Below are 16919 nucleotides of genomic sequence, written 5' to 3' on the forward strand. Positions count from 1 at the left end.
CTAACACAGTGTTGACCTGTTATTTCATTTCAAAATGACTGTTGGGTTGTTTCGGGCCTTAATTGTTATTTCATCATCGTGCCAAAAATGGTCTCAGTCCCACGTGGAACTACAGGACACTGCAGTGTCACAAACCACAAATCATCCAGTAATAAATATATTCAAATACAAAAAGAGCAACGAGAGAAAAAACAGAAGCACTGAAGGTTTCAGGATGTTGACCTCAGGAGGTTTTTAAGATGCTAAATTTGGGCTAATAAGCTAAAAAATTCTGTTTCCTATGTTTTATTATATAATTTTATAACCCAGAAAACACTGAAAGCATTTCCTTGAAAGCACAATACATTCAAATTTAAGAAACTACAGCAGCAGCATTACAGGTAAAATCCCACATGACCGATGCTCCTTCCTTTTTTTTGTCCCTTCTTTTCCAATGATTGTGACGGAGGATTCTTCAGCAGCGTGTAATCTAGACTCCTCACTGACGAGTCGAAGGTGCAGCCGGTGAGAATAAAGCCTGTTCGTGTGTAAAATCCTCCCAGGGTGATTTTGGGATTGAGATGTGCCAACGATCATTTCCAGCTCATCAAACCATTCGCTGACCCCTCCTGACCTATGGACGGGGCCTTTAACATCCTGGAGGAGACTACTTCCAGCACAATAGGAAGTTTTCATCTAAGGATGATTGTGGTCACTCAGCACAGTGATTGCAGTGATTTTTCAGAGGCCCTCTTCTTTAAGGTGAGTGCTCATAACAGAACTCCGCCGCTCTCTCATCGCCAGGACAATAGATCAGGTTTTTCCTACACCAACGTGTGGGCAAAGCAATTTTAGGAAGTGTCAAAGGATAATAATACCAGTGAGATACTGGCTTCTGTCAAGCAAACAGCCACATGCAGCTATTGTTGCTGCTGTCACACTTATTAAAAGCAAGACCAGGATCCTATTGCACAGAATCTATTTAAAGACAACACGGTACAAGGTGCACGCACTGAGTTTTATTTTTTGAGGACATTTTTGTTAAATCTAGGAGGAAATTCAGTGTAAGGATGAAAAATGCTTTGCTGCACATTATGTAATACAACATGGAAGACCACACAATGGCTGGTTTACAAAGGAGGGTGTGGGCGTTCATCAGCAAGGGTGTAGGCTTGATTTGCAAAGTGGGGAGAACATGAAACCTACAGTGGGATGCAAAAGATCGGGCAACCTTGTTAATAGTCATTATTTTCCTGTATAAATCGTTGGTTGGTACAATAAAAAATGTCAGTTAAATATATCATACAGGAGACACACACAGTGATGTTTGAGAAGTGAAATGAAGTTTATTGGATTTATAGAAAGTGTGCAAGAATTGTTTAAACAAAATCAGGCAGGTGACCCCTGACCTACATACACAGGCAGTGTTGGTCAAGTTACTTGAAAAAAGTAATCAGTAACTAATTACTGATTACTTCCCCCCAAAAGTAATCCCGTTACTTTACTGATTACTTATTTTCAAAAGTAATTAATTACTTAGTTACTTCGTTACTTTTTAAAAACACGATTTACAACCTGAATAGGTGATAAAGTGAAAGACTTTTCAGCCTAATTCTACTTCCTGCATAATCCATCATACAAAATGTAATCAAATGGAAAAGTCTCTTTTTAAAACTTGTTTTATTAGTTTTAATCTTTTAACTTTATGCATCAAGCAAAAATTTAATTATCTGCAACATTCTCTGACTGGAAGAAATTAGTTTAACATTTAAACCTATTTTCTGCACATTCCAGCACATAAAATAAAATATTTTTTGTGTTTACACTCAGTCTTTCAAATAGATGCAAGTAAAACACAGCAGAAAATAAATAAAGTCAAAGACTCAGCGGTCCTGTTGCTCTATTTTCACCTGTAAAGCAGGACTGCGGTAGGCGGAGGTTTACCCTGGTGCAGGTGTGCCGCGGTCAGTGGAAGAATCCGCGCGAGTGTCTCTGTGAGTTTCCCATTACGTCATAGCTACTCGGTGCTTGTTGGAAGTTTAGGGTTTTTTTCGCTGTAAAAAGAAGTTTTCTTCCCGCGCACAGCGGACACTAATGTTTTTGTCACTTTTTATGGAATCAAACTCAAAGTAAGGTCAGTACTTCCACGCTTTAAACGCTGCACGCTCATACTCTCTCCCACAATCGATATGTGATCCATTGTTGATCTGCACACAGCTGTTGTCACTAACGTCGCACTCGCTTACGTCACTGTCGTGAGACATTCTCGCAAAAAATCACGGTTTTACTAACGCAGTAACGCAGCGTTCCTACGGGAAAGTAACGGTAATCTAATTACCGTTTTTGCAATAGTAATCCCTTACTTTACTCGTTACTTGAAAAAAGTAATCGGATTACAGTAACGCGTTACTGCCCATCTCTGTACACAGGTGAATCCAATAATGAGAAAGAGTATTTAAGGGGGTAAACTAAGTTTCCCTCCTCTTTTCATTTTCTCTCAGTAGCAACACGGGGGTCTCAAAACAACTCTCACATGACCTGAAGACAAAGCTTGTTCACCATCATGGTTTAGGGGAAGGACACAGAAAGCAGCACCAAAACCTACAACTGCCTCCAAAGCTCATACTGTACATGTAAAAGAAGGCATCTATCAATCTCCTGCCACCAACTGCGAATAACTCAAAACATTAAACAATCACTTAATTGTGATACAAGGAAAAGGCAGGAAGCTGTGATCAATGAGGAATTGGTTGGCTTTTAATTTGAAGGAGACGAAGACTTTGGAGTGCAGGAAAACGGCTTCGGTGTCGTTGTATGTGAAAAGGAAAAGTGATATAATGTCATGTTTTTAGTCTGGATTTCATTAAAAAAGCCAAAAGCAGGGACCCATCGCTGACACATGATTGGTCTTTTCGTTAATAAAAGAAATTAAGCATGATGATCAAAATCTCTGAATATGCTTTCGTGGTTTTTTGTGTGTATGTCGTGTTCTGAACAATCCAAAGATAGACAGGATGTTTACAGACTGCAGGAGCTCTGGGCTTATTTTACATCACTGTTATTACTACATACCAAGAATATCTCTTTTCTGCATCAATTCACTTCCCAGAAGAAAAAGCAATGGTGGAAAGAGCCGAAGGCAAGAACACAGACTAGATAATTATATCTTTTATTGCTATGTGCTCCCCATTACAACAAACAGCATCAGTAGTGTACACTTCAATCTACACAAATACATAGTAAAGCAAATAGAACAGAGTGACTTGCGTTCATGACAATCCAATACTTCAATGCATGGACAGCACAGGGGTATTGATACAGTACATGGAAAATCCTATGCAATAACAGCTGTCTGAGGCTCAGGGATTGTCAAAGTAACATCTACGGCTACTCTAGTTATCATTACAAGCTCTCTATAGCATTAGCAGCAGTGTTTATAGGCAGCAAGTAAATGATGTGAAAAGAACTGGGAGGAAAATGAAAATACTGCCAACTACAAACAGCATAAAACAGCTTTACTGGTACTACGCTATTCATGTTTTATCGGTTAAAATAAAGCATCTGTCTGGTCAGTTCACGCTGCTGCGTTGCAACGACTCGGATAAAGACTTCTACAAAACAGCTGTGAAAAAACAGCTTTCTGACAAGTAAAACATCTCAAAATTGAGCATGTATATTTACATCTAATTGTTTGCAAAAACAATGTCATTTCTAGTCTACTGTGTTTGTTAACAAGCACAAATCTGCTTCCAATGTGAAAATATGACCGGAGAAAGAGGTGATCAGTTTTCAATGGTTTATCCAATGCAGCTTATCGGCCGGCTGCTGCACACGCTGCGACAACAAAGCAGAACCCTTTAACTTTCAATAAATATTTATGCACTCAATGCTATATACATGTTCTATACATTGGCACACAGGACTGAGTGTGGATAGTTGCAAGCTATTTCTTTGCTGAAAACACAAATCTGTGCCTTTTGCTATTGCAGTCAGATGCATGGTGGTTGTAAGGAAATCCACTTATAAATAAATAGCTTTCTCTCTCCAAAACCTTTTTCCACCTTAATAAAAAAGCCATTTAGAGAATACTCTGGAAAGAAAGATGTTCCACATACAGTAAGTCTTTTTTTAAATTCCAGCTTATTGTACTTACAACAAAGCTTTGTTCCTGCAAACGTAACACGTACCAGAGAACCTCGTTCAGGCCAATCATGAAAGGATCGAACGAGCTCCAAGGGCCATTAAGCAATTTTCATAATAAAACTGAATGACATGGCTCTGTATTGGCAGACTGTGAAAGGGTAGATCAATTTTCCAAGCTCAGTACTGACAGATTACATTGTTTTAGCTCTTCATAAAAAAGCTAAAAGCACAGCTGGAACAAACAGCTGGGTGGTGAAGACAGTGAGAGATGGCGGGGACTCCTGAGCTAAAATAAGTCGGACTTCATTGCACGGGGAGAATATTTAATGTGTCTAAAAGTTAAAGATAATTTGTTTTTGAGTTTGTCTGGTCCCTAGTGGTCAAAAGTCAACTAATGCAGCTTTAGTTATTAGGCTCACCTGTGAACGCGAATGCAATCTAACACAGCAGTTCTGCTAACAACTCATCATTTAGATTCTTTGCTGACATTCCTCAAAGGTTCTTATGATTTTACCTGATTATGGAGGTTTCAGGCAGTGAGGAGGTGTAGGCTACATAGGCTGCCTCCCTTCCTTTCCACATCACTGCCCTCTATGACCTCAATAACAAACACAAACAGAAAGCTTCACAGGACAAGGATTTATAGCGGTGTGCTGATATCGGATTGCATTTCTTTCTTTTCACAGGTTAACGAAAAGTCACGGTAAAAGTGAGGCTAAAGTAAAAACACATTTTACATGTATTATGAATAATTTTGGTCCTTTGACCTGAGTGTTGTACCGTCTATTTTATATGCGCATGCTCTTTAGTTAGTTCTCTTCTTTGCCCTTAAGTATTTCTGAGAAGAAGAGAAAAACATGGAACAAAGCTAAATATGAAAGGCAGCCAGCTTGGTGCAGCAAAGCGACTGTTAGCAATAAGTGAGCTCTGTCTAACAAAGCTGTTCCTGTACTAAACACAGAAACAGGATGAATGCTTCGGTGCTGATAGGTGGTGTTTTCTTTGGACAGAGCCGGTTAGCTTTCCCCATGTTTTCAGTGTTTATGAAAAACTAACTTAATTGTGTCATACAAGGTATCAAACATCCCATCTCTCTGCACTTTGACTTTTCCTTAAGTTAGAACAGAAACCTTCATGGCATTCTGAAAGGAAAGCTACATCAATAATCAGTCAATAATCCCTTTCTGCCCATGTGAACAGTCCCTGGAAGGGTAAACACTGGCACCAACATCTGTCAGAACTGGTTAAAAATGTATTTGAAAGCATCCCACCTTCTTAAAATAATACTGATATTCTCATGTACAGCATTTACAGGAAGCTTTATAAATAGTGCGTCGGGGAAATTCATCTCTGTTTGTGTTTCATATTCACTTAAAGTACGGTAAATCATTTTTCACTGAATACTTTGACGGCTGAACTTTCTGTAAGTCGAGCTTTAAAGTTCGATTTCTGGCAAGAAAACTGGCAGTTTGTAACATTCAAGTAGTGGGAATTCTCAGCTGATCTGGCTTTGACTATTGTTAACTTTAAAATGACACCGAACTCTGACATCTACCTCAAAGGTCACAATGTGGGGACAGGATATGGATGCAATCAATTAAACGCATCGTAAAGCTGAGATTTATCCAAAAAGAACCAATGTGGCAAACGTGTCCATATGGAAAAGATATTTATAAATCTTATAAAGTTTGTATCTGTCTTGTGTGAAACTTGAATGAAAAGCATATAAGAGTGAAAACAGATATAAGATGCCTTGAAAAATTATATAATGAAACTTGTATGTTTTGGATACTAAAACAATATATGAAAGTAATGAGAAAGTGGCCGCTTTCATGAGTAAATCATAGAAGTTTTTCCATATGGGCGGCCTTTAGTGGAGTCACTTTTAAATGAACTGAAATGCAAGAGGCATTTAAACCAATTCTTGCATCTATTTACTCTCTGAGTTCTACTAAATCTACACAGCTGGATTAGCTCTGGTCTCTGCACCTGCTCACACTTTCTCTCTGGATACCTGCAGCAGCATAGCTGCTCTGCAGGCAGCAGGGGTCTGGTTTATTCAGTAACGAGACCAGACGACCGCTCGTCCGGAGGGGGAATGCAGACACCTTCCTCCACCTGCTCTCTCAGTTTTCACTGTGCAGGTGACATTAGAGAAACATTTGCCTGAACAAGTGAACAAGGTGATAAAATGAAATAAATGTCAGACATCGGGAATGTATGAGTCAGAGCGACAAACATCTTTTGAATACTGAACTGTCCTTTGGCTGTTTTGTATCCCTGAAAGTATTCACTACGAACGTAATTTAGCTTTTCATTTGACACGGTTGAAAACTCCCCGTGGCTCACGTGCCCCTACACCTTGAAATGATTTCATATTTGTTTCATATTAATATAGAAGTATGAGGGCAAAGTAGCACTGCTGTTTCAGCCTCAGCAATCTGGAAGCTGCAGGTGGTTAAAGAGATATTTAGAGTCCGTATCAGGGTCAAATTCTTACAAAGTGAACCAGCACTTTTCTTTCTTTCTCTGTGTTTTCTGGTGTGAGAAGACTCAGGATGAAGCTGGATTATCTACTGTACATTACGAGTCCTAAAGGCAAAAGCTATGACTTTCATCGCTCCACTTCAGAATATGCCACAGGCTGCCGACTGTCCACCAAACTGCTTGACCTTTGACCCCGAGTAGGACCAGCCTGGGTGGACAGCTTCCTGTCAGTGAGGTCCGTATGTCGTGGAACCCGCCTTGGTGCTGTAGCGATCTTTGATGGGGTTTTCTTAACTGGAGCAGGCGTGGTGATGTGTTTTGCTGCACCGCCCGACGTGGCGGATCCTTTGCCCGCGCCTTGTTTCCCACCGCGAGTGCCGTTGGCCGCTACTGCGGCCGTTAACGTCTCAAGGAGCTGCGAGGCTGATCCGAAGCGAACGTGTTCCTCGGTCTCAGCCGCCTCCGAGAACATAGACAGGGCTCCGGTGCGCTTACTGCAGGAGTCGCAGCACAGCTTGCTGTAGCCTGGGATAGAGCAGTATCTCGCTAACACCTCCATTTGGCAGAAGATGGATTTGTCCCCATTACACGGCTCATCTGTAAGTCAAAGAGCATACAGTGTAAGCTCGCCGCAGTGTCAAAACTCTGGAAAGTTTAAATGGCCTTGGAAAGAGATCAAAAGAAAGGAAGGGATGCCTTACAAAGCGCAGAGGTGTTGCTTTTAATTAGAGACTGACAGCAAAGAAAGTGTCTGTGCACATTCTAACGGCACATTCAGCATAACGATGCTCATTCTGTTCTGCCTGGACGGGAGATGTGACCCAGTTTCTTCTACTACTGTACAAACCAATTCCAAGCGTGTTTGGTGTTGGCTCCGGTTCATCCCCCTCACGCTCTCAGGCACCAGAACTCTGCTTTTGTTTCTCTAACAAAACTGCTGAGTGTTGCTTAACAAGACTTACATCCGTCCTAAAACGACTTCCAGAGACCTCAACGACTCTTCTAAGCACATGCATGAAAATGTCTCAGGTCTAATCAGAAAGATCTTTTACCTTGTTTAATATTTTGCCATTCAATTGCTGCCCTTTAACACAAAAATGCAAAATAACTACCATTATCTCGGCTAAAATTATAAATAAATATGCACGGCAGCACGGTAAAGATTGAAAGTAAAGGTAATAATCTCACAGCAGCGTCGGCCAAACAAACCACAGACGTTTTGTTCATTCAAACCTCTTCTTTTCCTTTTTGAGGGACGATGTTCTACATAAACTCACAGCATGCACACATAAAATAAACACATGCATATATAACAGCTGGAATGCTACCTGCAGAGAGCTTAATGTGCTCTCGCCGACTTATGAGTGTGCTACATTATTATTATTATGAGATGTATCTCTGTAACTTAAATACTGACTTGGCATTTATGTTTCGCATAAAGCATGCAGCGACATTTACAAATGACATGCACTTCCACTGACACGATCAATAAAATACGCTGGTTTAAAAATCTGTGTGCTGTCTCAGAAAGGCCACGTAGGGGCTTAGGGCGGGTTATTAAAATCAGAAGAAGTTCCATGAAAAGGTTTGGATTTGGCAGGATTCTGTTTGGACTCCTTTTGCTGATTTTCAGATTTTCATCGCTGTTGTGAACAAACACAATGCTTTGGGGGGATTTTGTCTCTTTTTTGTTTCACTGCACGTTGTCCTAGAATAGTGACACACAATCTGTAAATTTCATGTTTGTGATCGCGTCCTGTCACGGCTGTACAAATAGGTAAACTCTTGACTTTAGTAACCTGTTAAACGTCCTTCAGCAGCAGCAACCTGTGTTAGCTTCTCATAGACACCAAACTGTTTACATCACTGGACAGCCCCCTTCAAACATGTCGCAGCATCTCACTCGTCCTGACTTTAACACGATGTCTCGTCTCCTAAACGCTAAGCCAGCCTCCTGCCTTGAGTTTGTTTGTGTTTCTATTTTTATTGAATACAAGTCACCCAGACCCTGCATGCTTTGGTGTGCAGTGTAGCTTAAGAGTTACACTCTTGTCCCATCTGTTCGCTAAACGCTGTCCTAGAAATCTTGTGTGGAACATTCAGTTCTTTTGAAAAACTGAGATCTGCCAAAATACAGGTTTGTTTTCTACACTGGACATATAACATGGTTTTTACTTCATTGTAGAGCTTTCTGCAGGTTTTTGTATGTTAACCTCAGATTCTTCACAGATCTTTGCAGGACTGTTGGCGAACTTCCTTCACATCTTGTCTCATTGCAGATGAATGAACAAAGAATCTTTTGGAGCATCTCTAAAAGGTTTCTTCTAAGGTTGTGTGACAGAAAGGTTTTAAAACAACCAACAGCAGCAGACTTCGTCATTAACCTTTGTATGTTTCTATTTGTAGATTAAGCACAAGCTAATTAACACACAATGCACTTAGAAGCATGACTGCTTGAAAACAATGTCGGCCATTTATGCACATGACATTGTAAGCTCCACGAAGTTTCCCCTCAGAATAGAAAGTGAGCGATTATGCAGTTTACTTAATGAAGACACAAAAGTGTTATTCCATTAGATCTATGAATGAGCTTTCGATCAAAGCAGAATGGGATGATTCCTTCGGCCTTACTTGCTTTGATGCGTTTCAAACCAAAGTCTAGCAAACATTCGTGCAGGCGCAGACGCCTTCCTGTGCTACCACAGAGTAGAGTTTTTGTGGGGTGAAGCAATTTCATACAGACGCTGGACACTTTCAAATGTCATCACAGCAGCTCCAACTGGAAGAATGACATTAGCAGCAAAGTAAGAGTAATAATGTGTTATTTCTTCACAAATGTCATTGTCTGGGCTTTAAATCACTAAAGGAAATGACTTTAAATGAAAGCGTGACAGGACGGCACGTTTCAGTCAATAAGAGCATGTAAAAGGACGCACTGTTAACATCTGAATACATTTTTCTTCCTTCAAGCAGTGACTGATTTAATTTTCGAAGCGGCACAAAACTCGAAGTCTAAATCAATCACGGGAAATGCTTAAATGAAGTTTTACTGTTGTTGTAATGTCAGCAGAGATGCTTCCGTCTGCCTGGTCGTGAACTGCACTCACCCGTGAACAATGTTGGTACTTTCTAATGAATTATTGCAGGCTAGATGGACCGAGCCCGTTTCGAGGGGCTGCTGATTGATTTTCCTTTTCATTTAAAAATAAATGGAAACCGTCGGCTGGCTGCGAGGTCAGGGGAAAATGCAAGATTTGGTATTTTTTTTATCAAGGACGTAATCTGCTAAAATGAAGAGCAAATGATATGCATTATGTATTTTGTCTAGAGGACCTGCTGGACTGAAAGACGGGCATGTTGGAATTACTGATTATGTGGAGGGAAGCACAATGTGCTGAAATGTTAATGGAGTAAATGAAAAGAAGACGCTGCATGTTTGCTACGAGGATTGCACCATCAGACATTCTTACCGTGGCAGGGTCCAGGTTTGCACGGCCTCACGTTTTCGGGCTTTTCTCCGTTACACTGATCTCCAATCCGGCAGGTGATCAAACGCCTTTCTATCCCCTCTCCACACGTCACAGAACACTGAGCAAGAGTTTGAAAAGAAGAAAAGTGAGCTGAAAATTCGCTTCAGGTTTAATGTTCAAAAAGAAACAACACTTCTTACTTTCCTCAGAGTTTTATATGTTAGGAAACTATCCTGGGAATACATCACACAACTAAAGTATTTGTCTCAGTCTCACTTTGCCCTTTGCTTCAGTGGCATCTTTATTTTGTACCCAGGGAGTCTGGTGAATTAACAAACTTAAAGCCCTCAAATGAAGCCAAACAGCATCTGAAATCTCAACAGGCCCAGGTGGAGAGATCCTCTTTCTTCTGTTACAACATTTTGAATAATTTATTGATAAACCTGCAAGACTGCAATACTGAAGCAATCAATCGCATCACCTGTGGCCCCGTGTGTGACACATGGCTTTTTACCCAACCTTTGTGTATGTGTATATATATATATATATATATATATATATATATACACACACATATACACACACACACACACACACACACACACACATACATACATATATATATATACATCGCGCCACTCAGCCGGACGCCTGATTTATTGAATTCTTTGATGTGGTTTTTTAAAGGTCTCATTTGGAGGAAGTGCAGGCTGTAAAACTGGCATGTTTGCTGATGAGATGCGACACGGCTCTAAATTAAATATTACAGATGCCTGATTCTTTGTACAGAGACCCTGCTATGTCAGCTGAGGTGCCATTGGGGAACAGAAAACAACGTTACATTAAGAATGAAATCAGTCACAAAAGTCTGGGACCAAATTCTTCACCCTCACATCAAAGACAAACAGCAAATATAAATGACTTCTTCAGATGCGATTCTTTGATCTGCGACTCAAAAGAAAATGGCTTTTTCATGCTCAAACCCAGTAACGTAAAATATTTGCCACCTTAGTATTTTCTCCATTTTTGCATATTTAACATGTTTCAGATCATCCAAAGTTACCTGCCCCAAAGCGACAAAGAAGCAGTCGTCTAAACCCAATAAACGGTTGTGCTACACTTGCACAATCACACTTTGCAATCAAACAGATAAATGGGAGTGTTTCATATCACTGTGGAGGAAATTTAGGCCACACGTCTTTCCTGGAGGGTTTGCAAACATGAACGGCCTGTTTAAGGTCATACCATCGCACCACCACGTCTGATGTTTGTTTGTTTTTTAATAAAATAGTGTTAGCTTGAAGCCAGATGTAACAGGACTCAAACCTTGCAGACAGTTCTGCTTTTGTCTTGTCAGTTCCTAAAAGTCTCGGCGATGATCCAGATGTTTTTTGGCAGATGTGATTCGAGCTTTTGTACTCTTTTTGGTCAGCAGTGGTCTTTGCAACCTTTTCCAAAGTGACAGATGTCAGTGAGTTGGTTTCTCAGCTGCTTCTTTATATCGTGGAATGATGCGCTGTTTAGTTTGCTGCACTTTGTCACACAGGTTCAGGTAGGTTTGGATATTTTTATTTTAATTAATAAAATGAATATTTAAAAACTGCATATTGTATGTTTTTGCATTACCTTTATTTAATAACATATTTTTTTAAAAGATCTGAAACATGAAAATATGACAAATATGGCCCCCGCCCCGAAGAACAAATACATTCGGTGGATACCTCTGACCAGGCTCCGGTCCTCCACTGGGCAGGACACGGCACTCTGTTACAGGGCCTTCGACTCTCGGGCTTCTCGCCGCTGCAGTATTTGCTGTGGATGGAGCGGTTCGTGCCATCATGCAGGAACTGTACGCAGCGAACGGTTCGGATCTGAAAGCCTAGGCTGCTGCAGGTTTTGGTACAGTGCTCCCATTCTTCTGAGATCCATCTGCAGGGAAAACAACACAGGATCACTGACGTCACCTGGTAACTGCCACTGAGGACGTAAACACAAGGGGTACACATTTTAAAAGAGACCAGTTCCAATAATATGCTGTATAAAAAATTAAATAAACAATGAAATAAAAACAGAAAGAAAACTGAATCTCTTGGCCATGATCTCTACTCTTCACTGAGATAGAGAGATGCGCCCAAACCAGCCAGCGGACACAAACTCTCCAGAGTATGCTACGTCTGCTTCAGGCTCTCCTACTGGTTGCTTAAACCATTTCCTCTGAATATCGGCTCCCTCGAGCCATCTCTAGACTTCTGGAGAAGCTATTTGTCATATGTCAAAGTATGAATGCAGGTCAGCCATTTAAACCAATAGCTGTGCCTTTATGCTCACCACAACAGACCAGCACCAGTGTCCAGCTGTTCTACCTTAAATCCAATCAAATCAAACCTTCAACTGTGACCATAATTTAAAAATTACCAACATGCTTCATAATAAAACTAACAATTGATTTTCTGAGGTCAAAAATCAGGCGAGCAGTATTTATTGCAGATTTCCAAAATAACGTCACATCTTTTTGGAAGGTGGAAATTCCCCTGAGTGATATTAGAAAGACTGATGGTTAAATCTGCTACATACATCAATCGGCAGTGAATAAATTATTGAGTAAAAATATACTTTTAGATGCGGCCTGTCACAACAGGAAGGGATTTCTGAACGGAGGAAAAGGGGCAGGAAAAATGGGAAACGATTTATGTCGAGTTTTCACGGAAGGAAGCAATAAATAAATAAATAACACGTGGAATCCAGGAGCAGGCTCGGATACACTGTTCACTGACGAGAATTAGTATGCAGAGGCGAAATGTTTGTTAACAGAAAGCCTGAGCGCAGACAAACACCTCAGACAAAAGACGCCATCAGCACAGAAAGCTGCTGACGCCTCCACATAAATCAATAAAGACATTTAAAATTCGGCATGAATCCTCTTACATTAGATTTCCATTAGCTCTAATCTATACACTAGCAGGTCTCTGAATGCACTTCATTTCTCAAAGATTTCCCAAACTCTATGAAGGCCCTGTATGAGCAGGTTTTCTGTTTTTGCATGCGTCAAGAAACATTATTGTTCAACGTAGGACGAAAAGGCTGCATAATAATGTTTAAATAGGCAGTAACATTTTTTACTTTTTATTTTGAGTGCTGTAACTTTTCTAAAAGAAGCCAAACTGAAAAGAAGTCAACGCTCTGTGCACATATCTTTTCTCCGGTGCCATTAAAGAGGATCTTGGCAGGTTTCCCAATAATTTTGTAGTAAAAGTATAATTTATGTCCATCTAAGGTCAAATTATGCTGCATCATGTCAGAGTTTATCCCAGTAGGCTAAACCTGGCAAGTTACTATGACAAGATTTCGGTGGATTACACAGTAATCAAACTCCTTTTATATACCGAGGGTTGCACACTGACTATGTGCCAGAGCAGCTTGAGTTCACCAAACAATCTCACGAACGTTCGGTGAACATGAAGAATGAGTTTAATTAAAAACTGTATGTATTGAAGTTCTTGTGCATTGTAAGACTGATTAAACTAAATGTGAAAATACGCCAGCTTCATGATCCCACATCAGTCGTGAGTCGATGCATTTCTATCCTTTAAGGTGCAGCGATGCAAACATCCTCTTTGACTTTTCTCATCTCTTTCATCAGAGCGTCCTCAAGATTCACAAAAACCTTGGCCTCACGTTGTGAAGCAAGGTGGAACAATGATGGGAAAAAGAAAACAAAATCCAGCTATTTAGGCAATTTGCCTTCCTCTTCAAAGGTCTGACCAAGTACCTGAACATGACCATGCACATCATTTATATACATAAAGCACAGAGTGAAAGCCCTGAGAGACTGCAAAGACCCATTTAGACGCTACAATCTTCTTCATCATTCACTTACTGAGGTAGAATATTTGGACTTTTATGTTATAACTCATTCATGAGCTTGCATGTGGAGAAGGATTTAAAATGTGATTCTGAAAGCAACAAAAACACTGAAATGCAAAGTAATTAGACAATAACTGATGGGTGCACAGAGATCAGACAAACAGACGATGCTGAGAGTGAGGTGGCTGTGTCAGGAAGTCCAGCAGAGGCTGGCGGTTTGATGCCTGGCTCCTTCGGTCTACATGTCTGTTGAGTTTGTAATCAAGCAGCGGAGGCGACGTCTGGGTTCAACACTTTATTTCAGGCTTTACAGCGGAGCTCCATCTCTTTTACCTCTCTCTACTTTCTTCTTCTCCCCTCTCTCTTACCCAGCCTCATTAGCGGCGCCCCTGGTCTGACAGGGTAACAGCATGTACTAATTTGCTTCCTTTATTATAGAACCTTGTAAACACAACAATGTCATGTGTCCTTGGCAGGATACTGAACCCTAAATGGCCACAGATGCCTCCAGTTGCACAAGTGTCTGCTGCGTGAGTCTGTCTATTATTAGATTATTCTGTTATTATATGTTACCTTATATATGTAATCAAAGTAGTTGAATTAGAATACTGCTGTAGATCACATTATACCCTTTAATATAGAGTGTGTGAGCTGTATGTAGTTTAGTTCTCATTATACTTTTGAGTTAACAGAACATATTCACATATTAGTTCATTAGATAAATGTGCATCACTCTGTATCCTTGATCTGCTGGGAATGTGTTACACTGTTTTCTTGACATGCTTAATTGTTGAATCATGAAGAGAAGGTTGTAAGCAGGAGACTCTGTGTCTAAAGACAGGGGAGATAGATAGACCACATTCCACACCCCCACCTTACAGAAAGCAGAGAAACAACTGCCGAGGTCATAACTTAGGCGCTGTAACAGAGAAAAAATGTGATGTTTTGGCTTTTACGACTAGCTGGGGGCCACTAGAGACTATAAAAAGCTGAGCAACCCGTCACCATTTTGAGACATGTGCCTGACCCTCTGGTAGCATCTCTCCCGTCCGGACGTTGTAATGCTCTGACTGTTGAATTGTGTGGAAAGCCGAGGCTGACTGGACTCCTGCTCTCCCCCATACGTGACACTGACCAAATGCTGCAACAGCTGGACCCACAACAACGACCTGAGAATGTCAACAGACCTGCAGGAATGTGATCTCATGCAGCCGAGACGGAGAGCACTAAACCTAAGGCCCGTTTCACTACACGGGGGAAAATTCCCAGACTGCGTCAGCTGACAGAGCTGTGACGAGACGCCCGCCAAGCCCGAATGAAAAGTAAGGCCGAGCGAAAGAATGCTGACCTTGATAACTTTGCATTCACACTGTGCAGGACAGTGATGGACCAACACGGATGATCGGGTGGCGAAAAAGGGCGTGACCGAGACAAGAGGAGTAACTGAGGACAGAAGGCACCTCAGAATGGACAAAAACACAGAAGAAGATGCAGGTTTCACCTGCGGTGAACATCGACACTGGAGAAAGGACTGCCCTAATTGGGGTCAGAACCAGGACGGACTGAATTTTGAGCAGCAGCAGCAGCAATGGTCGCAAACAAACTGAAAAGGAGGGGGGCAGGACCCCAGGGCATGCTTCAGGCCGTGGTTTACCCAGAACACCAGAACAGGAAAGTGATGAACACACACACACACACACACACACACACACACACACACACACACACACACACACACACACATACACATTGGAATGCTGATTCACTGAGAAGTGATGCACACATACACATGCACACGCTTGTGCAATGAAGAGTGATCCACACGCACACACACATACACGCTGATGCAATGAAGAATGCTTTGCTTATGCTGATATGCAAAATGCTGCACACAAACATCCCAATGCATAATTTTTATGAGGAGCCATTGATTTCCATTGATTACTTAGAATGTGTTATATGTCACCCAGAGGGCATTTATGTAGATTTTAGGAATAAGGTCTAAAAAAGTTTGGTTATGAAAACAATGTCTGTGCGTGATGTCTGTTTATGGCTCAAGGCCTTGACTGAATTCTTTGCTGTGCTTCACACAGCCCTGATGAGGAACAGTGGCACAGAGTGAAGATGATGAATTAATAGTGTAAGTTTAGGTCGGAGTACGGCATTTTCTGTGATTGAGTTTTAATTCAAGGAGGAACAAAAGGTGTTACGGCACCTGAGGTTCTCATTCCCACACAATATTGTCCCGGCAGGAAGCAAAATGTTCCTGTGAATTTCTGGTTGATTGTTTGGTTTTGTTTAGCGCTAGCTTGATTTTATCAGTGAGCTTTGGCTTGTGTTCTTTCTCGTAAGCGAGAGAGGGATAGTTTTATGCTTGGACATGTCTGCAACAGGCCCTAGTTTGTGTTATTTTAGTAGTATTTTGTTGGTTATGTCTGTTTTCGTGTTTGTTACAGTGCACTGGAGAAAAAACATCTGAGAGGTGTGATCCACCGGTGGTGATATGTTGATATTTTGTGAGTTTATGATTTAACAATCAGCTCTTTAAACCAGGCCTGAAAGATTGAAATTTAAAGCGCTATGAAATATTCTTACAAAAACAGTTGCAAAGTGCGCTTCTCCATGATTGTAATTGGCTTGGGAGAAATTCACTTATAGGGAACACTGAGAAGTTCTGAGTCTAAAAGGATTGCACCGAGTCAATCCGGCCCAAAAAACAACAAGGAATTGTTTTCCTTTAAAATGATGACGTCATCTTGCTGGTGATGGATGCTCGAATAGGTTGCGCGTGAGACTCCATTATCAGCAACATCTGGTATGAATGTGTATGGAGGTATGCATGTGAATGGACTGTGATGGACTGACGACTAAAAGTTTTGACTGACTTGATACTGAGACAATGACTGCACCCACTTTAGGATTAGTAAATGCCAATAAACAATTCATAAACAATTCACCCAGCCGACAAGAGAAGGG

General features: G+C 41.0%; 1 protein-coding gene across 1 annotated transcript in view; it reads right to left on the minus strand.

Moving 5' to 3' along the window:
• Positions 1-3127: 3127 nt before the first annotated feature.
• adamts3 (ADAM metallopeptidase with thrombospondin type 1 motif, 3) overlaps positions 3128-16919 on the minus strand; it is a 149907-nt gene continuing 136115 nt past the window's right edge. The window contains exons 20-22 of the mRNA XM_080892892.1: positions 11801-12008; positions 10080-10197; positions 3128-7206 (exon numbers count right to left, since the gene is read on the minus strand). Of these exons, the coding sequence (XP_080749018.1) occupies positions 6737-7206; positions 10080-10197; positions 11801-12008 (796 nt within the window). The 3' untranslated portion in view covers positions 3128-6736. The remainder of the gene's footprint in view (positions 7207-10079; positions 10198-11800; positions 12009-16919) is intronic.

This window comes from Rhamphochromis sp. 'chilingali' (assembly GCF_963969265.1).
Source record: "Rhamphochromis sp. 'chilingali' genome assembly, chromosome: 10".
NCBI lineage: Eukaryota > Metazoa > Chordata > Actinopteri > Cichliformes > Cichlidae > Rhamphochromis > Rhamphochromis sp. 'chilingali'.